Source organism: Chenopodium album, chromosome 13 (genome assembly GCF_948465745.1).
Source record: "Chenopodium album chromosome 13, dcCheAlbu1.1, whole genome shotgun sequence".
Taxonomy (NCBI): Eukaryota; Viridiplantae; Streptophyta; class Magnoliopsida; order Caryophyllales; family Amaranthaceae; genus Chenopodium; species Chenopodium album.
Window position 1 is genome coordinate 38,919,292 of NC_137846.1, and position 24,673 is coordinate 38,943,964.

At 35.3% G+C, this 24,673-nt stretch overlaps 3 protein-coding genes across 4 annotated transcripts; all 3 read left to right on the top strand.

Moving 5' to 3' along the window:
- Positions 1-8,761: 8,761 nt before the first annotated feature.
- On the top strand, positions 8,762-9,883 carry LOC145575484 (uncharacterized). Its single transcript, XM_081633350.1, has one exon. The coding sequence runs from the start codon at positions 8,762-8,764 to the stop codon at positions 9,881-9,883; it is 1,122 nt and encodes a 373-aa protein (XP_081489476.1).
- A 652-nt stretch (positions 9,884-10,535) lies between these two features.
- On the top strand, positions 10,536-11,168 carry LOC145575485 (uncharacterized). Its single transcript, XM_081633351.1, has one exon. It carries the CDS (start codon positions 10,536-10,538, stop codon positions 11,166-11,168), a length of 633 nt encoding a protein of 210 aa, XP_081489477.1.
- A 1,432-nt stretch (positions 11,169-12,600) lies between these two features.
- On the top strand, positions 12,601-24,644 carry LOC145574749 (ubiquitin carboxyl-terminal hydrolase 15-like). 2 transcript variants are annotated; one of them, XM_081632602.1, is made up of 14 exons: positions 12,601-12,802; positions 13,421-14,011; positions 15,235-15,622; positions 15,713-16,034; positions 19,327-19,475; positions 19,601-19,689; positions 20,395-20,480; positions 20,571-20,733; positions 20,897-21,020; positions 21,173-21,330; positions 21,423-21,507; positions 22,224-22,436; positions 23,133-23,194; positions 23,867-24,644. In XM_081632602.1, the coding sequence occupies exons 2-14, from the start codon at positions 13,722-13,724 to the stop codon at positions 24,468-24,470; spliced, it is 2,733 nt and encodes a 910-aa protein (XP_081488728.1). In that variant the 5' UTR covers positions 12,601-12,802; positions 13,421-13,721; the 3' UTR covers positions 24,471-24,644. The 2 variants fall into 2 exon arrangements, with proteins under 2 accessions (XP_081488728.1, XP_081488729.1); XM_081632603.1 differs by having other exon boundaries at positions 15,725-16,034.
- Positions 24,645-24,673: the final 29 nt, after the last annotated feature.

The following is a 24,673-nucleotide window of genomic DNA, read 5'->3' on the forward strand; positions in this document are numbered from 1 at the left end:
CCTTAGCTATGCATGTCTTGATCCTTGTTTTGACTTATAGCTCCCAAGATCGTGACCGAAGCACTCTAGGGGAGGAAAAGGGCACTTCTTTCTCATTTTTCTTTATCTTCTTTTTATTTTGTTACAAATTTGATTTTCTATTTTGCATAAACCTACTTGCTAACCAATTTGAGCCTTATGTTTCCCGCTCTTGTTTAAATCACATTACAAACCTAATGGCCTATGTTTACCAACCTTTTAGTTAGTGAAGCATTGGCATGTGAGGTTTGAGTTTTGAGTTGTTGATCATAGACAAGATGCATTTTGAGATTTGGTTAGAGTTGAGCTTTTAAAGCAATATGCAAATTTATGAAAATCAAGTGAAGTTTCAAGAAAAAGCCGTCCAAAATTAAAAAAAAAGGCAAGGACAATGAATAAAGTAAAAAAAAAAAGAAAAAAAAAATTGAAAAAACAAAAACAACAAAAATATTTTTAAATGGATTCATTTTCTTCCTTAGTTTAAGCATTGAGGACAATGCTTTGTTCGAGCTTGGGGGGAATATTGTGTGTTTGTGTTGAATAAGCTTTGGGGAATGGCATTAGTGGTATTTTTGCTTATATTTAGTGAATTCTTGAGTTATTTTTGAGTGTCGGCCGCACTTTTTGCTTCACTTAGGAAATATCACCAAATTTTAAATTTTTACCTCGCCTTAACCCTTAGCCTTACGTTACAACCAATAAAAAGACCCTTAGACTCTAGTGGGTTAGGTCAAAAGAACGGTGGAGGGAGATAGACTTCAAACCTATGGAAAGAGTATGCATAGTTGAGACGTCGGGATTACCTTCTCAAAGTTTTTCATTTCTTTATCTTTTTCCGGTTCCTTCGTGGAATCTTGAGAAGCTAGCTTAAGGGTTGATTTGAAGCTAGTGGAGAGAACGTGGCCCGATTGGTTGGGGCTAGGGTGGATTGAGTCCTAAGTAGTTCTCTATGCTTAGCATGTGTTATGTTTCAATCAACCATTGACATCTTGGAACGTGCATACATTTGTCCATTTAGAAAGGTTTGCATTCATTAGTACTTGTCCTTATCTCTTGTCCATATATGAGCTTGTGTTTTGCTTTTTCTTTCCGTGTTTCTTTTTCTTTACCTTTGGTTTTGTTGCCTTGCCTTGGTTTTTGTCGAGAGTTGTGGGGTAAGCTCTTAGGAAACCCTCACGAGACCTCACTCGTCCTCATAGGCGACTTTGGGGTTTTAAGGGCTTGTTGTAGCTAAAAACAACCGTGATTCCTACGACAGTGAGTTAGTGTATATTCTTTCTCTTTGTTTCTATTTTTGTTTCTTTTGCTTTCAATAATTCCTTCTTGTTCTCTTTTGCCTTAGCTTTTCTCGAGGACGAGCAAAGGTTTAGCTTGGGGGAATTTGATGAGTGACGTTTATGTCACTCCTAAGGAGTAGTTTTAGAGTCTTTTCCGTGTTTATTTTCCCTTATTTTCCTTTTATTCTCTTGTTTTCTCTTTAATAAAGTTTCTAGTTTATTTTGGTAATTTTAAAGTGTTTTAGTTTATTTTCTTTATTTTATTAGCTTTAGTTTATTTCCGTATTTTATTTTACTTTATTTGTTTGTTTAGTTTTTGTTTTATTTTTATTAGTTTAGTTTTATGCCTCTTATTTTCCTATTTTATTTTATTTATTTCTATTTTATTTATTTTATTTTATGTCCCGATCCTCTCCTCGGTTTTCTTTGTGTGTAGGTTTGCAATCGTATTAAGGTTCAAAGCTCAAGTGTGTTCCGAGTTTCAAAGTCATATTCGCGTTCGGGTCCCAAGTTGAGTCAAATGCCAAACGAGCACAATTCACAAGCTTTCAACATCAAGCCCCTGCTGCACTCTTATCCTACACCACACCTTTCCTTATCCTACACCACACCAAAACACCAAACTTCCCTCAATTCACCATCTCCCCTGCTCCAACCTCCAACTGCCAAAACCACCAGCCATCAACAACAACCACCAACAACAGCAACAGCAGCAAACCCCCAGCATCTCCAACCACCACTCACTCCCTCACCACCTCTGCTTCCATTCGACCACCAGCAACCAGCAGTCACCACCGCAACTCACCACAGCAAACCCATCTCAACCACATCCACCTAATTACAACAACAGCAACACCACCAAAATCAGAGCAGCCCGCACCTCTTCCCTGCAATTCCCAGCCACCACCAACCACAATTCACCAGCTGCGCCACCGTTCTCACTCACCAAGAACCGCAACAGTAGCAGCCAACAAATCGCATTTCGCTCCTCCAATCATTCAATTTGCAATACCCTTCAGAGCGGACGCTCACTCCTCTGAAGCGGCCGCTCCATTCTTGGTTCAATTTCACCAATTTGAGGCAGAAGATCAGAGCGGACGCTCCGATGAGTATGAGCGGCCGCTCCGAGTTTCGCGTGTGAGATTGTACGGATTAATGAATTTGAGCGGCTGCGATTTCTTCCATTAATCGAACGGTGGCGATTAAGTGATGATTGCTGATGAAGATTGATGATGGACGGTGAAGATGATGGTTGATGATGCTTGATGGTTGGTGATTGAATTAGAGCAGCCGCAAAAGGAGAAAGATGATGAAGGTCGTGGGTCTGATGGGATTTGGGGGGTTTTGGGTTTTTATTGTTTTCTTTTCTTTTTCTTTTTATTTCCTTTTTCCTTTCTCTTTTATTTTTCTTTTTATTTTCTTTTATTTTCTTTATTTATTTTTCTTATTTTCTTACCTTAGTATTTATACCCATTTTCTAGGGTAATTAGGGGAACTTATCAATCACCAATATTTTTGATTCTACTCTCTAATTTAGTTTTAGGAGAGCTTCTCTCTCTAGGTTTAGATTAGAATTAGAGTAGTTTAGAGAGAGAAAGTAAGGGTTTTTCCATTGATGAACTTGGATATTGAAGAAGGAGCTTGATTGAATCTTTGCAAATCTTCATCTTCAATTAATGAGCAACCTCTTACTCTCTTTCTTTGTTTTTGTATTTAGTTTTATTTGCTTATTTTGATTTTCCTTCATTGCTTGTTGATCATGTTGATTCTTGATTATTTGTTGATTAATCTTGTTATTATCATGATTAGTGAGTAATTTCCCCATTGAGGGGATGGTTGTGGTGTAGTTGGATCTTGAGCATGTTCTAGGTTTAGAGTTGATTTATTTGTGATTAAAGTCTTTATGTGCTTGATATTCTTTAATCTACTTGCAAAATGCATGTTGTTAGTTGATTAAAGGTGAATCTTTGCTAACAAGGAACGGAAGTTGACTTAGTTAAGGTTCATTGTTATCGATTGTTATTTAATAGTACCTCCTAGTATATGGTTCTAATGTGGAAACATAGAGGCTATGTTAGGAGAAGCCAATTGACCCCGGAAGGCGGCTAGATTGGATCCTTTATTTCGATATTTGAGCATGTTTAGTTCATAATTAATTCAACTTCTATGCTTTTGTTTATGTTCAAGTGAATGCTATACCTAAACCATTTCCCTTAATGTTTTATTTCTTGTTTTAGCATCTTTAGACTTTAGTTTATTTATCTCCTATTCCGGACTAGCTTAATTGTCGATAACATTTGGTGGTGTTTAACCGTTCTCTGTGGTTCGACCCCTATGCTTGCCTTATACTCGTATTAGGTTTGTTTAGGTTGTATAAATTGTATTTGATCTAGGTGTAGTCGTTTGACGACGCGATTAATACCTTGTCATTTTATTATCTTAAAAATATATATTTTATCTTCTATACGGATTCCGTAGATCAAGTTGATTAAAGATCGGATTCCGCGTGAAGAAAAACGCGCTAATACAGGTTGTCGCCAAACGACAAGTCTGTCGCCGCGCGACAGAGTCGATTCCTGGCGACAGCGTGGAGTTTTATTCCTTATCAAATTCTATGATTTTTCCGGATTATTTTCATTATAAATAGCGTCTGAATCCCTGTTTTCAAAAAGAACTCTCATCATCAATTCTCATTCAATTATTCCTTAATTCTTTCTTTTTGTCTCTCTTTCTAAACTAGCTTTTTACAAACACAATATTCCGCATTCACAAGACTTAGAGTCTCTTAGCCAAGTTCGAAGTTGCCTTCCCCCTAGACGTGAAAGGTTGATAATTTCTGAGGGTTTGGTCCAAAACTAGTCAAAACTTTATTTAATTTGATTTCAATTTAATTCTTTAATTTTTCTTTATTATTTTCATTGAAGTTTACTAACTTGTGTATTTTGTTATTAGAAAGAGGTACGAGGCTTCAAAGTATGTAATCTTATTACTCTCTTTCAATATAGAAAGCATGTTTAGATTTGTTTTATTATTTAATATTCCTAGTATCATGTTAGGATGTTTTTTATGCTTTCCAGAATCATGTTTAGGATGCCTTTATCCTTTCTAATATCATGTTAGTACCATGTTAGGTTGGAAGCTTTGATCTTTATTGTTTAGTGACATGCTAGGGTTTGTTATTAATCTTGTTAGTATCATGCCTAGGATCTTGCTATTATTATTAAGCTTTATTATGCCTTATCATGCTATTATCATGTTTTTTGCTTTATTTATTATGTTGCTTGATATATTTTATCGTTATTGCTTGATCACACCTTTTATGATTGTTAAAGGGAATTCGTACTTGAAATCACGCTTAATAAGATAATTAATAATTTGGTTTAGGCTAATGTGATTTTAATTCAAGTGATCGCCAATAATAGATTTGTTTGTGCATTAATTTCAACCAACATAGATAAATAGGGTAGGTTCAATATAATGTTTGTATGTTATTCGAAAAGCGCGCATGAATACGAGCAGAACAAAGTAGAGGCCTATTTTATAGGGCGGGTCCTTTCTTTTGTAGATTGGATTCGTACCCTCATCCCCGGACCCTGTTTGGTTCAAGACCTTATGGAGTAATTGATGGTCCTTTTGGATTGTCTTTTGGGTTTACAAGTTCCTAAAACTTGTTGACTCTTTTTGCTCTTTTTCTTTCCCTTTGGAACGCCACCGTACTTTAGTGTATGATCACAGTGGGGTTCAAGTTTGGGATCATAATGCTTGAAATATTCCCTACAGTTTTTGGCGACTCCACTGGGGAGGATTTCTATTTATATTCCTGAAATTTATTTAATTTTGGCAATTATTTAGAATGAGCGGATGAGACTTGAAAAATTCTAAGTATTTCATGTGCGTGATTTGATTAACATTATTGTCATATGCATTAAAAGGTCCTCATGGGAGTACCCCATGAGTCAATCCATAGGAATTTTACACGTAGGAAATTTGAGAGATATCTTTCATGACTAGAATCGAAAAGATGATGCGAAATCTGGAAAATTCGAAGAACACAGAAACTTGCCAAGGCATGTAGGAACTAGCGTCTAGAAAATAGGGCTTGTCGCCCGTAAAAAGTTTCTGTCGCCTGGCGACAGAAGCTTTTTTGCGGCGACAGTCCCTGTAGTCTGGCGCCAAGTTCTTCCAATACCGAGCTAGGGGTCTGCCTTCTTGCTTTGACCATTTCTAGCGTTGTTGGCTCGATTTTGCTTATTGATTGAGTCATTTTCTCACTTTTCTGAACCCATATGTGTTCTACATATGGATATAACCCTCTGGGGGTTCCTGCTTCACCTGCCCAATGGAATATTCCACTATCATGTGCAAAGTTCAGATTTGGGTACGTGTAATGTTTGTGAATCCACCAAACCATGGCGTCGAGTCCGATTTCATCACGCACTCGCGGAATCCTGCCCATTCGCTCCAACCCTCCCGGTAGGCTTGTGTGCAATGCATATGGATTCTTAACCATGGACCTTTTTGACTTAACCCATATCCTCGAACTTTAGAGAACTAGATCCATGGTTAGGTTGCAAACTCATCTTGTGACTATGTGAACTACTTGTGCACCCTTGCTTGTATTTATTATATATGTGTTAACCGTTTGTTTAACTTGTGTTAAAGACTAAATAAATTGACTAATGACTAAAAGGACTTTGTCTAATTAATTAATTAATTTTGAATTAATTAAAGGCTAATAAATTAATCAATTCGACTTAGCATGACTTTAGGCATGTCCATTTAGAGTGAAATTACTGGAAACAGTCCAGATTAATGTTCCAGCAATGGCACAGGAATTTGGACTGTGGCGCTGCAGTTTAGTGTCTGTCGCCTGGCGACAGGCTCTAAACCGTGGCGACAGTCCTGTTGTTTTAGCGACAATCCAGTTTTCTTGCTCGAGTCATCACGACGAGTCTAACTAACAGTCTAATAATCAGATCAATCGATTTATTAATGGTTCAAACCATGTTTAAGTCTTAAATTGAGTTTAGGCACTTAAAGTCCCATGGTCATACACTAGTAGTCAAAGCATGTCACTCACATACACATAAAGCACACACATAACATGTTTGTCACATTATGACCATGTCTAGAGCGTCTTGAATGCGTGTTTTCCGTCATTTTTTTAGGGGGGTAAGTCGGATATTAATCCTCCAATTTTTAAATTCCCTTAAAATATATACCCCTTTTTTTTTCCTTTTAATCTTTTGAACATAAAGTCAAGTCAATTAGAGTCGAGTATTAAAAAAAATATGGTTTAAATTACAGCGCGTGGTCAAGAAAGGAAGGGCGTTTAATCAAGGACAACACTTTTTTGGTGGGTTTTGAGGTGGGAGAAGGGGAGGGGATATTCCCCCCTTCCCCATCCCCACCACCAAAAACCCATCCCTTCTCCTTTCCTAACCTTAAAATCCATCGAAAAATTAATTTTGTCTTATTTAAAATTAACACCCCCTAAAGGTTGTATTATTGCAAAATAATCCAAAGGTTGTATTATTAAAAAAAACATGACAAAGGTTGTATTATTTTTGACAATTTAAAAAGATGTTGATTTTCTGTTGAACCAAACGATGGAAAATGCTTTAAAAGGAAAATCAGTTTACATGTAACCAAACAAGGGAAAATGTGTAGGAAATAAATTACATTTTCTATGGAAAAGGTTTTTCATGAAAAATTGTTTTTAATTGAAAACATTTTACACTCAATCAAACAAGGCCTTTATCTAAGGGCTTGTTCACATTTACTAACCTGAGCTGAACTAAACTGAACCGAATATTTTATGAGAGAAGGAAATTAGGAACTGAACTGATTGGAGCTGAACTGAACTGAAATTAAATTGAAATGAACAAACTCTAATTAAATGTATGTTAATGTATAATTATTAGTTTTGATTGATTATTACCAAGTGCATTGGTTATATATGATAGGATTTAAGATAGAGATTGTGTGGTGGGGTTGGGTAAAAGTAAAAGAGAGAAAATATATAACAAAAAATTTGTGATTAACTATTGGGATACATATACACTATATATTAAAAAGACGTTTCTAATCTAGGATATACGTTTCTTTGTACTTTTATATGAAAAATTATTTTCTTAGACTAAATCTAAAATAGAAGTATTTAACATTATTATGTACATAAAAGAAAATTAAAAATAAAAATCATCTACATAAAATATAATACGCAGTACATGAAAACTATAATACATTATTATTTAATGTATCGACGCGAGGCATCGTTCGAATGAAACACTACTCCCTCCATCCCTTACTACAAAGCCTCATTTTCTTTTTGGGTAAACCAAAATACAATGCCTCTTTCTATTTAAATGTTGTATATTTTGACATTAATATCCTCTTTTTGATGAGTTATCATTTTTTTTCCTTTACTTTTTTGTATTTTTAACATCGATTTCCAACATTTTCTCTCTTTATCTCTTCAATTATTCTCAACTACTTTTTCTTTCACTCTATTTCTCATTAACCCCACATGCACAAATGTATTTTTAATCATTAGTTTTATAGAATTTATAACTTTTTCAATTCCCACGTAAAAATTAAAAAAGACTTTGACTTAAGCAACGGAGGGAGTAGTTATTATAATGGATTTTAAAATGGTTATAGATGCCTTAAAAAATAGAGAAATTAATAAAATCAGTGATAACCAACCATTGGGTTCACTGTTAGTGAATTTCTTTAATTTTTTATACAGCCAAAAGGTTAGTGATGAACTTAGAGCACCCTTAACCATGAATGGAAGAAATTATTTGACTTACTGTTTACATAAAATAATATTAAAAAAATTTAAGTTTGATGAACAATGCAATGAACAAATACAAATGGTTTGGAAATGCTAACCGTTCGTCAAAAATTATTTGCCTGAGAAAGAGTTGCTTTTGCTAATATTTTACTTAAAAAAGGCACGTGAATCTAGTAAAAATTAAAAAGAAAAAAAAATCAAAAAGGGAAATTTGTGAGATTGTGCCACTTGTAACCAGCATGAGTGTATGGATTGGTTATTAACGTTACAAAAAATTGTAACGTTACAATTTTTGTAACGTTAATAACTTTTAACATGTAATTTTTTTTAAAAAAAATAAATTACCAACGGTCATATTTTTTCATTCTCTATAAATAGACATCCATATTGATATAGTTTCGACAACCCCAAAAACTACCTTTTTTTAAACCATAGTTTGTACCTTAATTTGATTTCTTCACAAAACTAGACAAAAAAATTACAAATTATGGATCCAAACATTCCTAATTATGCTTTTAATAATCCAAAACCTCAAACAAAGCGTAAATCCAAAAAAAATCCACAATAAAATCCACCAAATTATATAATACATCAAGAAAATTGGGTTCAAACCCCCCCCCCTAATCACCCACAAAATTATCCACAAGTAATCCCTCAAAGTTTCACCATGAATTTTGAGGGAAATTGTCAAAATTACCCACCAAGCTTCAACTACGCTCAACCTAGTCAATCAAACTTCTCAACTGAACCAATTAACCAACAAAATTATGGTGAATATGGTTCAGGAAGTGGTTATTCTCATATGTCAACACTCGGAGGAGGTGGGAGCACAGACGAAAATTATGCACTTGATGACGATGAAGAAGACGATGATGAGGAGGAGGAATTGGATGTTCCATGCACCCAAATGAACTACACCGAACTCCTAACACAGCTAACCTTCCAATCTGCACCTCATCCCACTCCTAAACCCACTGAAGAGCCCGATAAAAAAATTTGGGATGATGCAGAGACAACTGCTTTAATCTCTGCGTACATGAACACAACCAACGATCAAATAACCGGAACAAATCAAAGATCAAATGTATTTTGGAAAAGGGTTCTAGCGTCCTACGAAGATGCAAGAAAAGCAAACCCGGAGGAGATCGCCATCAGAACCGTTGGTAGTCTGAAAGGACGGTGGTTAAGAATTGCTCCGCCAGTTGTCAAGTGGTGTGGTAGCATCGACAAGGCAAGGATGCGTAGTGGGAAAAATGCTGATGATGTGATTGCTGAGGCCCACAAGATCCATAAGAACTCATATGGGAAGTTCCAGTTCTATAAAGAGTGGCTCCAACTTAAGAAGTGGGATAGATATCGTTCTATTCTTGAGCAAAAAGTTCATGTGTCAGGACGTGGTCGTCCATCAAAGAAGCCTGCGACGGTTAATACCCCGGAGAGCAGTAGCAGCGGAAAGAGATCAAGGGATGAAGATGGTGGATCAACACCAAATACACCAACAAGTGGAGACGTTTTTACTGATGAGTTTGTACCATGTCCTGATGGTTCGAAGAAGGCTAAGTCGAGGTTGAAGGGCAAGGAAGTAACAACTCAAGCACTTGATACTTTCGAATCATTTGGTGACAAACTTAAACTGTACGGCAAGATGAGGGATAAGGCCGTTGATAGAGATTTGGAAAGGCTCGAGTTGGAGAAGAAGAAAGAAGCTAGAAAACAAAAGCAAATTGAGCTGGAGGAGAGAAACATTCAGATGCAACAATATAAAATGAATTGGGAAATGCTCCAATAATTGCTTGCCAAAGAAGTTCGTGCCCCGTGGGAAGATCAGATGATCATCGATCTCCAAGAATACCTCAGCAAATTTAGGGAATTATAATGTTATGTTATGGAATAGGTTGCATTGTGCTAGTGCTGTTTTAAGTTGTTTTCCCTTCAATGTATTCAGTTTCAAGTTAGGTTAGTTGTGTTATGTTTAGTTTATGTGTTTGTCCTTCGAAACAGTATTGTATGTGTAATGAATAGTATTGCAACCATGTAATAAAATTTTAAATATTTTGTCGTTTTATGTGTGAAACTTTGTTCACGTGATTTGTTAAGTCAATTTCAATAAGTACTTTTCAGAATCCAATTGATTTGACGACTCTATTTGAATACTTTTCCAGAGTCTATTAATACTTTTCAGAGTCAAAGTAAATACATTTCAGAATCCATTTATTACATGTAATGGTCTTCCAAGTGATGACTTTTCAGAATTCATTGAGTTGTCAAATCTACATAAAGTTTTATTTAATTTTCATGTGATGCACTTGTGCATTCATATCATTGATCATTTTTATATAAGATTCAAACTACGTCTGCGAAAGTGCAACCTTTCCTCATTAAAACCCTAATTTAATTCTGAAACTAACAACTTTTACTCTTTCATATAACACAAGAAGAAAATGGATTCCTACAAAATTAATATAAGCTCCACTGATAGCTCTGATGAGGATAGAAGGGAAGCATTAGCTCGAGAAGAGAGGGAAATAGATGACATGATTGACACAGTCACCTCCACTTACCTCCCAATCCTAGCCTCGATGGCAACACCTCCACCACGGCGCTCGCGCAAATCTGTTCCCCGAGGTGATAGACGACATGAAGAAGGTCATGTGCGGTTGTACAATGATTACTTTGCAGAAGTTCCAGTCTACCCAAGTGACCTTTTCCGACGTAGATTCCGAATGCACAAGCATGTCTTTGAACGTGTTATGTATGCAGTAACAGAAAATGATACATGGTTCCAACAAAAGAGAGATGCTACTGGCCGTCTAGGCTTGTCTCCACTACAAAAGTGCACTGCACCAATTCGGAAGCTGTCTTACGGTTTAGCCGCCAACGCTTGTGACGAGTACATACGAATAAGCGAAAGTACTGCGAAGTTGGCATTAGAAAAGTTTACCGAAGGTGTCATCAACCAATTCGGTGACCAGTACTTGAGACGCCCAAATGGTCATGATATGGAAAGGCTGCTACGAATAGGAGAGGAGCGTGGATTTCCAGGCATGATCGGAAGCATTGATTGTATGCACTAGGAGTGGAAAAATTGTCCGACGGCATGGAAAGGACAATATCAAGGCAGAAAAGGGGTAGCCACTCTTATATTAGAGGCTGTTGCTGATCGAGACTTGTGGATTTGGCATTTTTTCTTCGGGATGCCGGGTTCTTACAGGACTTAAATGTGCTACACCGATCTCCTGTATTTGAGGATGTGTTGGAGGGGCGTACACCTCATGTGAGCTTTTTTGTTAATGGTCATCAATACAACAAGGGATATTATCTTATTGACGGTATTTATCCCAAGTGGGCTACTTTTGTGAAGTCTATCACTAGTCCACAGATTCAGAAACATAAATTGTTTGCACAACATCAAGAAGCAGCGAGGAAAGATGTTGAGCGAGCTTTTGGAGTTCTACAATCTCGATTCGCTATAATTAGAAAACCATTTCTTGCTTGGGATGTTCAAATACTTCACAAATTATCTTATCGTGCATCATATTGCACAACATGATCGTTGAAGATGAACGAGATACATATTTGAACAACTCTGACACGTTTCACTTCATTGACAACCAAAGTGGTTCTAACGAGGACGCCTTCGAGTATCGTAATGAGCGTGTAGTAGACATCAATATATATTTGCAACGAAGAACAGAGATTGAAGATCAACAAGCTCACTTGCAATTAAAACACGATTTGGTTGAGCACATTTGGAAGATATTTAGGTGTAACAAGAACAATAACAATTAGATTTCAATTATGTTGTTAAGTATGTGTTATGTCTAATGCACTATGGTTGTTTTTTTTTTCACAAATTTTCTATTAATAAAAAATTTGTATTTTGTATCTTTTAATTAACAAAGTAATTAATAACGCTAATTATGCTAATCGCAGACAATTAACAACGGTAATTACGATAATTTTAGCTAATTTTGCACGCAAATAATGCTAATTGTAATTTCATAATACTAAAACGTAACTAATTACGTTAATAACAATAAATTACATATTAAATGAGATTAATATATTGTTAATTATGTATGTATTTTAATTTTTAGTAAAAAGATAAATTGAAGTGGGGTAGGTGAATAGTAACATGAACAATTATTTATTGGTTCATGGTTAAGAGGAGGATGTTGTAAATTATTTGTTTGATTTATGTGTATGAGAGAGAAAGTATTTTTTTATATGAATAGTAACATGAACAATTTTTTATATGTTCATGCTTAAGGGTGCTCTTATCAAAGTACTGTATAAAATATGCTCAACTAAACAGTACAAAATTGTTACTGTTAAAAATTCAACTGTCAGAGGAAGTGGGACCCCATGAAAGTACTCAAACAGCTAATCACTACTCTCCACGTGTTCGGTGAGATTGAATTTAGGTACCAATCTTAAAGACAAAATTACACTAATTAAAAAAAACCAAATTAAATTAAAAAAAAATAAAAAATAAAATTGAAAACCTCTTACAGCAGCAAACTCATTCATACACTGTTCAGTTGGATGAGAGAGAAAGAGAAAAAGAGTGAGTGAATAAGTGAGAGAGACACAAGGTTTTCTTGTTACCGTCAGCAGAATCAAAGTATCTCTTCATTTCAAGGAGAAGTCACAAATACTTCAATTATCACTTTCACATTTGTTTTTAGCATTTCATTGCATTATTAAGGTACTTCCCTTTTTTTATTTCAATTTTTTTTTTTTTTTTTTTTTTGTATTTTCTTTTTGTACTTTAAAAGTGATCTTGAAGACTTATATTCAGATGTCTTAATCTAGAAAATGTTTCATTGAAATTTTATTGGTGTTTTTTTTTGTGGAAAAATGAGTTAATTTTTGGTGGGTTTGTTGGGTATTGAATTAATTTTTAGTAATGTTAGGTTGCTAAATAAATTGGGGTTTATTTTTTCAAAGGTATAATATATGAATTTGTGTCCATAACTTGAAATGCTGATGTTTTGACTAAATGGGTTTGCTTTTAAGCTCATCATAAATCTTGGGTTTATTTAATTTTTTTTGTTCAATATTTGAGTAATGGATAAATGGTGTATCTCATAGTTTTGTGCTTTCAAAAATTTGAGATTTAAGCTATAAAGTTCTGTCATTGGTGGGGATGCTTTCATTTTCATGTAGGCGGTATGTTCTGTTGCATAGGGTAGTGCTGAATGTGAGTTGACCTCCCTGGACCATTTGCGAGGCAGGAGCCGAAATGGGTTGTTATTGCTCAATGTGTTCTTAATAAAATGTCCATGGAGGCTATTTTGATCTGGGTCTTGTGTTGTTTTTTCAGAAAACTGTGACTTGGAGCTATCAGTAGAGTAAGATCGTATATTCGTGCCGCTTCTGTTGGGTTTGTCGATTGGTCATATCGCTCCTGTCTAAAAGTAGAAGACCAATTTGGGGGCAGCTTTAGTAAGGCACAGTAAGGAAATTGAGTGGTGAAGAGTTTACAATTGTCTTGGTAAATGGTTTCTATATAAGTCCCTTCGGGTGAAGGGGGATGTAAATTTGTTGGACTTGCAAAGCTCGAAGAGAGCAGCAATAGTTCGGCAGTTGGAAGTATAGTTGGATATGAGTATGCTGAAAGGGACATGCTTGAGCCAAGGCAAGCTGATATACCTGCCCTGTTTCTGGTCCTGGTTGTGCTGCCAGTGATTTTGTACATCTTACTTGGGAAATGGAGTGAGGCTTCAAATAAGAAAGAGAGGGTAAATATAATTGTAGAAGAGGCAAACGTGGAGTCTTTTAGGCCGGAATCAATGGCAACTGCTAGTGTAATTCCTCCTGTTGCATCTCCTCCAACTACTGCTTTTTGGGAGTGTGCCAGATGCCATAGCCCGGCTACAACACGCTGCTCTAGATGCAAGTCTGTCAGATACTGGTATGCACATATTGCCAGTTGTAAGATAATGCCAATCTTGCTGCAAAATAGGGATCTCTTGATATTCGTGCTCTTGTTTCTATGCTTAAATAGATATTGGAAGACATATTGTGTTGATTTTTTCTTGAATAGAATTTTGTTGTCTAAAAGAAATTGCATTTGTATAAGCTGCTAGTATATTTCTCATCAATAAAGGCCTAATTCAGTTGTTTGGGTGTTAGTGATTTGAGCAACAAGCATATGAAAACTAGTCTCACTAATCTAGCAGATCAAAATATGAAAGGAAGCCACATAGGGAATAAATTTCACTAAGGAAGAAGGAAACAAAACAGACTCTCCTAGCCACAAAACTCGAACTTAAATAATGAGGGTGTCTGTGGAGAAGCTAGGTATGTATGAAATTCCTGCCTCTACATGGTGATTCTTAGCTATAGATTAGTTGCACTTATCTGTATTATTAAAATAAAATAAAATCAGATGAACTTTTCTTGTATGTCCTTACCTGTGCTATTGGTGGCTATGCATGTTCTTGTACTGCTGCGGTCTATGTTGAAAAAAGAGAGAATGCTATGCTCAGTGATGCTCAACTAAATGGTCTCCAGTGCTATCAAATGCCTTTTCCTTTCTCTATCCATTCAATTTTAGCATGTGGCTACTCTATAGAGCTCAACCCATGGGTAAATTTTCCTTATGTAATGGGTTCAGAGTGATTATTACCGTCAAAGATAACCCTTGCACTTCAGTCAATTTCCGTATGGGAATTATTTTTTCTGAATTGTAACAACTTGATGGAGTGGAGGTCTATAGGAATTAAATAAGCTACTTGAAATCTAAATTTGCTGTCATTTTAATTTTCTAAGTGGTAGAGAGTGTTGTCCACCTAGCTGTGGGCGTAAATACAGGTCTAAGTGCATATCCAATTCTCTTTAGAAAAACAGAGTTCAAACATGTCTAAACATTAATATCTCTAGACTTGACATACTTCCATGAGATTCAACAAAATGAAGTCTGAGTTTCTGAGATCACAAAGGATTGTGGTCATATCCTTAAGAAAAAGTCCTTTTTATTTCGCCGGACTTTCGATGTGCCCTTGAAACATATAGTAATGATAAGTATGTTACTTAGCCTTTTTCACTCGGGACAAAGGACTTCTGCTTCTAAGTGACAATTTCTTCACTTGGCTATTCCTGAGACCTTGACTTACATTGTTAATCTGAGTGCAGTTCTGGAAGGTGTCAGATAATTCATTGGAGGCAAGGTCATAAAGAGCAATGCCAGCCGCCAGATGATGTCTACTCTTCTTTAAAGCCTTCTTCAATAGAAGAAGATGTTGGGAGGGATTCTTGTCACAAAGGTGCATATCTTCAGCTCAATGGCTGTCCATCACAGCTCCCTGATGCCAATTCTTCTGGTGCTTCCCCTGCTGATACTTCAGCTTCTGTGGATGCTTGTCAGATATCAAGACAAGAGAGGATACCCTTAGATAAGCGAGGTTTACGCAGATCCTCTAAGAAAATGCCGGATAGCAAAGGTAGAGCAGCATCTATCTCCAATGATACGTACTTGAGGAATGATTCAGATCCTTCAAAGGAGGCTTCAACTAGGAATAAGGTTGGGTCTTGACACGTTTTTATTCAATTTTTCATGTTTCTTTTATCACCTAGTTGCAATTTATTTCTGGAAAATCAAACATTTAAACAGCATTTGGTGCAGTTAAAAGGTAAGGAGCCTACAAACTTGGAGGATGGGCTCAAAAGTCAGACACGAAACTTGTTATCTTCTACTGAAAGAGGCATGAATGTGAATAAAGTAACTTCAGGGTATAGTTTACCAATAAGAGAAGCAATGAACTGTAGTGCAGAAATTACAAAGAGGAACAAATCAAACTGCGATAACATCTTGTTAAAAAGTGCAGCAGAATCTAAATTTGTCAAATCTGATTCTGGAAAGTCAATGCCTAAAGTAGCAAGAGAACAAGCACATTTGGAAAAATTGAGGAAGGGACATGGATCTAGTGAATCAGGTATTAACAAACTAGATTTAGTGTCCTCTGATACATAATTATTGTAGTTTATAGATGTTGAATGAATTCATTTTTTTTTTATTTTATTTTTATATATATATGTTTCCATGTATTAAGACAGTAGTTAAGATCTTTTTATGTTTGGTTCATGCTAGTTGTTTATTTGTTTTCGGAGCAATTTTAGACAAGTGTATTTAATAATTTTATATTGTAAACCACTAAAAGTAATATTCTCTCTGTTAGTATACTTTTGTGTGTATAATGGGTTTATAAAAAGGTGGATTAAGTAAGAGATATATTGTAAAAGGTGGTTGGGTGTAAGAAATACATCGCTAAAGTAAGCTGTAGTGAGAGGAAGGTGGAAATATTGTGGGATAAAGGGTTAAGATAGTAAATTGTGTTAGCTAAACGTCATAACATAACAGGGGTAACAAAACCACCTATTTGATACATCCTCTATTCCCTAAATATTGCAACATTTGTGTTTTTATATTGTTCACACACTTCTCTTCAACCATATTCTCATTTATATATAAGGGAAAGTATATTCATTATATTTAACAATACTACTTATTTGATACTTTCTCGTTTCCCTAAATATTGTACCATTCATTTTATATACAGTTCACACACTATTTTAACCACATATTTTTGATTTATTTGTAAGGGAAATTATAGTCATATGAGGTCTTGTTAGATTCATCTCGATATATACTATCATAGGCTCATAGTATCAACTTTGTATCCTTTGAACTCTTATATTATCAAAGATATTAAAGGTTGAATATGTGATTTGGGATGCGAAACCCCCTAGGATGCAATATATGGGGAGCAAAGGAAATTTTGATTAAATAGAATGTCTTTCTCAATTACCAACTCTTTCTCAAAAACCATGCATATGGCATTTAATTTATTTATCAAGTTAGGGATGGTGACCTTTGCTTGATTTTTTACGAATTGATCCATATTTCTGTATTTGGAGATTTTTCTCTAAATAACGCTCTAATTTTTTTTGAATTTCTTAAAAGGAACCTCTAGTGGAAAAACAACATTGGTGTAAACATTATGCTTAAAGCTGTTTTCAAACCATAAAATCCTCTCTTCTTAGTTATTTTCCTTTACCCTCCACTCCTCACTCTCTCCTCCCAAAGCCCCTCCTTAATTCAAACATGCCTCCTTTTATTTATTTATATTTATTTATTACTTTTTTTAGTTCCTATCCCCTTTTATTTGCCTCTTCTATCGTAATGACAAAATTCATCTCAGTAACAACATATATGGACTGAGGAGTATGAGGTTAAATGTATAAAAAATGGCAGCCTTACTACCTTTTTTCCTCTTCAATTTAGGTACTACACCAGTGTTCAACCCTCTTAGGAGTTTAGGATTTTCTCCCAACTGGCCATTCTCATTCTTTTTTCAGGATGATCTGATTGTGGCCAATTCCAATATAGATGGAAACCTGATTGTTAACCTCTTAGGCCTTATCTTGTTTACATTAACTTCATAAGTAAAGATAAGTTTTGATAAAGATTAATAATTTCAATACGATTATTTAGAAAAATAAGCTCAAATTAGTTTTGATAAGAATTAATAAGGCTACCAAGTTCTATTTACAACTTAAATAAATTTAATATATGTCTAATAAGTTAAGATAAATTCCATTAATTAAGTTCATATAAGTGAAAATCAGGTGAATAGTACACACTCTTGATTTAATGAGCCTTTTGTCTCTTTCTTTTACTTCCATTGGGTTTTTTTTTTTTTTTTTTTTTTTTTTTTTTTTTTTTTTTTTTGGTGGACAATGATTATCAATTTTGTTACATTAAGTCATTTTCATTTCGTTTTGGTTTACATCTGTATCATAATTAGCTATTTTTAACAATTTGCCTCAAAGAATGGAGCCAATGATCCTTTGCACTACAAAGATTGCTGTCAAAGGATTGGTAATAGCCAAAATTAGAGGTTCACAGTGTAGTAGTGTGGTATATGATGGCTGTAGATGCTAGGGTGCAACTAGAATGGTGGTGGAAAACAATGGAGTTTGGGGTAAAGGTGATAACCTAGTAGGTGGGGGGACTGGTGAGGCTTTCTCCATAATATGGTTTATATATTTTAAATTTTCTAAGGCAATGGGTAGGGAATAATTGAAGAGCTCTTTGTAGTAATGGATAATCCTATGTTGAAAAGTGGTAATAATCAAAATTCTATAAATCAAGGTTACCAAACACATAAGAAAAGGAATCTAGTGCCATGCTGTGCTTGCTTTTGTTTTTTTGAGTAGTGAAAAGACATAGGAGAGGAGGATGAAGAAACGAGATTAAACTTATCATAATAAAGCTTAATTTTAACTTGATTAGTTAATGATTAACTCTTTCTATAAGTTTGTTTTGAACAAATATTATTACCGCAAGGTCATCAAAGTTTCAAGTAAGTCCAGGTTAAGTGAGAGCATGATTCTCTTTGATATCTTAAGGCCCTATATAATTTCTATTGACCAATTACTCCTCCATGCTACAAAGTTTTACACTGGTTGTCACTGGCCTACCGTAATCCTCCTTTATCCAGGCTTGGGGCTGCCAGTGAGAAACCCACTGCGTTCCTACTGCTGGATTACTTTTTATAACTTTCCTTTTGGTTCATATAGTCGACCCCACATATTGGATTTAGGGCTTTGATTGATTGATTGATTTACCTTAGAAAGTGATTGATCTGACATGATTTATATAGGCACAGAGCAATAGAATTCTATATAATGATGGAATATGGCATTACACATATAAAGAGATTAGCAAAACTAATCTTTTATTATAAATGCAGAAGTTCAAGTAGACTGTTCTTTTAGGACAAAGGGAGCATGTCATTTTGCTCTTCTTGTTGCTACAAAAGAATCTTGCGAATTTTAAAATGAGACATGAGGAATGTAGTGAGGGCCACACTGTTTACATAGAGAAAGGTAAATTTGTGAAAATATAAGGTATTTATGAGTCCTATTTTACCGATAGCGGTTGACGATATACACTCTATAACCTATCATTGAACATCTCTTTGTAACTTCATATTTCCATTTTAAGATTAATTGGTTACTAGTATAGTTTCTCTCTTATCCTACATACTTGTAATTGATTACAATATATGTCCTACAAAATGCCACTATATGTATTGTGCCTAATCACTAATGTGTATAATGATCTACATATTAGTGAAGTCAGTGTTTCTTCTTTATTGTATTCTGCTGATGTATTTAATTTTTTTTTTTTTTGTCTGTTTGCTATTTTAATCTTGTCGAAAGCTCCTAAAATGGGCAACTTCTCCTCCACACATGAAACCAATTGTATCACAAGCATCGGGTCAACGAAATCCGTTGGCCTCAAAAAGTTATCAAAGATGTCCAGGAAAGCTACCTCTGAAATGGACGTTGATAGTTGTAAGAAAGTGAAGGTCAGTTGGAAATCAAAGTCACTATGATAACTGCACAAAATGACAGGACAACTTATTGCTATTGTCTCACAGTGTAGTTTTATCAAGCAGATTGTTGTTGATTACTCCGCTTATATACATGTCAGGTGCTGTTCCCTTTCGAAAAGTTCTCAAAGTTCTTTGAAGTTGAGGTGTTTGACTTGATGCCTAGAGGCCTTCTAAATTGTGGAAACAGGTACTTCTTACTAGAATAAAATCTATTTATTTAATCATTTGGACTTCACACCATATTTTAATGGTGATAAAAAGTATAGTAAAGTATTATAACTATGCCAACAAGTAGTGTGGGGCAATTTTTGCAATGTATTACTTTCTTTGTTACAAACTTTTCACCCCATATGGTTTAAGCTCTCAGATTAAGGAGTGGTATAAGGATATGGAGTGAGTAATTAATATATCCCAAAATGGCAGGGTAGAATTTTGAAACAGACGGAGTATATCAGATTTCTGTTTTTCAAATCATCTGTATAAGATGGTAGGCTTTTGAACTTTGATTTCTGTTTTTCAAATCATTTTATAATTATACTGTATTTTGGCTTTCACAATTCTTTTGGGGCAGTATCACTTTTTGTAAGGAACACGAACAAGTTTTGCATAGACCTTTTTCCCTACAACCCCCTCCCTCTGTCCTAGCTTACTGCAAAAAACCTGTACTCAGAGTTGCTTTTACACAGAATACTGATACAAATGATAAGAGTGACTGGAAATGTTATACAAATTATTTAATGGATAACTACTGGCTCATGTTTCGAAGTTATCTGCATGTATCTGTAACCTGTTTAGTACTTCAAAATTCTTAATTGATAATATAAAAACACAAAAACACATTTAGTGTTTTTAAGGTTATTAACCTGAACTCTCGTTTATTTTTAACATGCAGTTGCTATGCAAATGCTGTGCTGCAGTGTTTAACCTGCACAAAACCTCTTGTTGTCTACCTTCTGAGCCGAGCACATTCAAGAACATGTAAAAAAAGTCTATTTCTTCTTTAAAAGTGGATTTAATGACGAGCTAATTTTCTGGTCCCTAATTGTCCATTTTGTTATATCATAATAGGCTCCGTCAATAATTGGTGCTTGATGTGTGAGCTTGAGCAACATGTGCATATGCTAAGAGACGCTGCAGGGCCTTTGTCTCCAAGCAATATTTTATCGCACATACGGAGTATAAATTGCCAGATAGGTGATGGAAGTCAGGAAGATGCACATGAATTTTTAAGGTTATTTTAAATTGAAATAGTGAAATTGCATTTTCTTTGTCTTGTTAATTATCCTTCTTGGTAAAGCAATGTAGTCATTTTGGTTGGTGTAACCCTATAAGAAAAAGAAGGAAGTTACTCCTACATTTAAAGTTTCTGATTGGTATCCATGCCCTTTTCTTAGGCTTCTAGTTGCATCAATGCAATCAATATGTCTAGAGGAAGCCGGTGGTGAGAATCAGGTTCACCCCATTTTGCAGGAAACAACATTTGTTCAACAGACATTTGGTGGGCGCCTTAAATCAATGGTATAGAATATCTGTGAATTCTGTGGGAATTTTCTAGCAATGACGGAGAGCATTGATGTTCCCGAATTTCCAGCAATCTGAGAATTTAAAGTTTTGGTTATTGTGTTTGATTTTATGTGATAGCAATACATGTTTTTCAATTTCACGAACAGGTAGTATGTTTGAGATGTCGCCATGAGTCAGAACGATATGAGAACATAATGGATCTGACATTAGAAATCTTTGGATGGGTTGAGTCACTGGAAGATGCACTGACTCAGTTTACTAATCCTGAAGATTTAGATGGAGAGAACATGTACAGATGTGGAAGGTTTGACAAATTTTTTTTGATTAATAGGATGCTTTAAATCATTTTAGTGGTTTGGATTTAATCAAGTAACACCCATACATTTGCATGAAAAGGTGTGCTTCTTACGTGCGGGCTAGAAAGCAGTTGAGCATTGATGAGGCTCCCAACATTCTTACGATTGTATTAAAGAGGTTTCAGGTTTTGCTCCACCCTGCATTATCTTGGTCTATGCTTCTCATTTTATTGATTTTTCCCTTTCGATGTTTTATATAATAATTTATCATTACTATTTTCATTGAGCCTTGAACACACCCAATATGAATCCTGCCTAATTTTATTGACATATTAAAGAAAACTTGTCTCATCTCATAACATAGCTCTGGTTACATAAAGCGTCAGAGAAGAGGACTAGATAGATATTTGTATAGTTGATTTCACATTTTCACCTAATAATATCAGCACCTAGGCAATGCATACTTTTTGGTCGTCTTTTGAGCACCCATGTTTATTACTGCTTTTTAAAAAGTATTATAGTCAGCATGAAAAGAGATTGCTATGTTATTATAAGAAGTTATTTGTGTGCTGAACTTCTTAAAAAATGAGTACTTTACACCTGATCAAAAGGCTTTAAAGATGTTTGCATTATTGATGCATACATGCTGGGCTGCTGGCTATCAGCATCATCACTCATGAAGGAGATTGTAGAATGGATAGCAGTTCAGACTAGGCATCTCGTGCTTCATCTGTTATATTGGAGAATTGGTATCGTTGCCTGTGTAATTTTTACCATGCAAGTGATTTATTTGTCCTTTTTATGTGGTTTTCACCTAGGTTATTGTTGAATTATTAGACTGTAATGACTTGCTATGCTTTGGGAATTACATAAAAGAAAAATTATGGTTTTCCTTGTGCAGGAAGGAAATTATGGCAAGATAAACAAATGCATTACTTTTCCAGAGATGCTGGACATGGTCCCATTTATGACAGGCTCAAATGACTGCCCTCCGCTCTACATGCTTTATGGCGTGGTTGTGCACGTGGATACATTAAATGCATCATTTTCTGGACACTATGTATCTTATGTGAAGGATCTGCAGGAAAATTGGTACAGGATAGATGATACAGTGGTAATCCCTTAGAGCCAATTCCCTTTTTTGTTTCCTGTTTGTTTTTCTCTTTTAAATACCTTATATTGCTTGTTAATATTCATTCTATGATCAATTACATGACACTACCATGACAGCTTCTTTGCCTTTTAGCAAATTAGATTAGTTATCCAATAATTTTGTTTCCCAGGGCATCTTTAGATGCAAGGTATTATGGTTCACTCCACAGCTCATCGCTGCACTTTTTCTTCTAAGGATTCAAAACAGAACTAGCAATTAATTTCTCATGAGTAAACACGTTCATTTATCACATTCTGAAGTTTCTTTCTTACGTGATATTTGGCACTTTGGTCTAAAATGTAGTTTCCGATCCATAGACCACTTTATATCCCTTAACCTCTTTTCCTACCATCGATCCCCAAAATTAGAGAAGAGGAAAGTAGATGTTCTAATGTGTTTGATGTACTTAACAAAATGAGACATCCTAGAATAGCAGTTTGTTTGGCAAAAAAATGACCTGGCTTACAATAATGACAAGCTATTAATTTGAAGAGGCGACATTTCTATGTTGTGAATGACTATCACCTCGGTTGGGTTTAGGGTATCAAGATGTACGTAGTTTTATCTCTAAACCTGTGAAAGCAATTGTAAACTGATGCTACCAAATTAGATGCTTTTATTATGTTGTGCTCTAGTACTCATGGTGATTGTCATCAGGTTCAACCAGTGTCCATGAGCCAGGTGATGTCAGAAGGAGCATATATCTTGTTCTACATGAGGTAACTCAAATTTATTAACATTTTCCTGTTAAAAATAAAAAGCCTTTGCTTGGTTGATCTGTATACAGTGTCTTGCGATTTGAATGTGAGCACTTTAATGAAATCTACTAAGTGGTAGAACTACTAGAGAATGGTTTTTTCTTTACTTGACCACAAAAGTCCTTGTTCTTATGCATTAGGAAACACTTTCTAACTTCAAAGTTGCCCCCCTCCACCCCCTCCTCCCATGGTTGAAAAGAGGGAAGGAACTTGTGCTGTCGTTTGTCGAAATACATGTAGTTTTTCTAGGAGTCATTGACGAAAGGTTTTAAGCTTTTTTTTTTATAAATGATAGAAACTTGCCTTACCTTTTAAAGTAATTGCTTTCGAGATGTTTCAAAAGTCGACTTCTCTTTTGGTCTTTATAGTTATAAAACTCAATTAAAGCCAATGAGAGGAAACATTTAAGAGTCTTTAAGAATTTTAGATGGCTAGTTTTAAAACCACTAGTTTTCATACATGATTTGCTGACACTGCAATATTAAGGTGAATTGTAGCTACTATTGTTTGCAATTTCATTGTAGTATCATTGACAATGTTTCATGTGCTTTTGTGGAAAGCTCGAGCAACAGCTAAGCATGACTATTAAAGTTTGCCATCTTTGAGATTTTGAACTTTATGTTGTTTCGATAGGTCTTTTCCTCGACCACCAAGAGCCTATATAAAGAATGCTAGAAAGCAGCAAGTTGTCAAGTCCTCAAGGTCCTGTATCACCAAAACTCATAATTCTTCCAAAGTAGGACTAGATGTTCCCTGGTCCAACAATAGATATAATCAAGCCGTTGAAATGCATGCGGATCATCCCGAATTATTTTCTGATGCTACAACCAGTGATTGGTCCCTTTTCACTAGTTCAGATGAAGCATCTTTCACCAGTGAAAGTACACGAGATTCATTCAGTACCGCTGATTATTCTGATAATGGCAATGTTCATTCATTTTCCTCAATGTTCAGCATTCACTCTACTCGTGTACGTCCCACTCAAAGAATGGTATCTTGTAGCATGTTTTCAGGGAGCAAGCCAGTGACAAGATATGTTTCCGAGCAGACAGGGTATATTTTGGATTCAGATCTTTCAATGTATCCTCTTGAAAATATGCAGGGAGGAAACATGAGACAGGTTAGCGGCCCTTTTAGTGAAGCTTTTCTGTCTGACAGTGAGTATCAAAATTTTGTAAATTATGAGAGTACGGCCAGTGATAGTTTTATTCAGACTTTTACGAATGTTCACCTCTGATAATGTGATTTTAAATGTAGCAGTCGATAGCTTTTAGCCTCGTAGGAACTGTGCTCCGATTTTTGTCCATTTCAATTTACTTGTTGAATGGGGGCAACTGTTAATATTGTAGTATCGAAGATACTTGGGCTCATTATCGCGATTAATGACAAAAAATGTCAATTTTTAGCTAAATCACATGCATAGGCATATTCTACAGACTG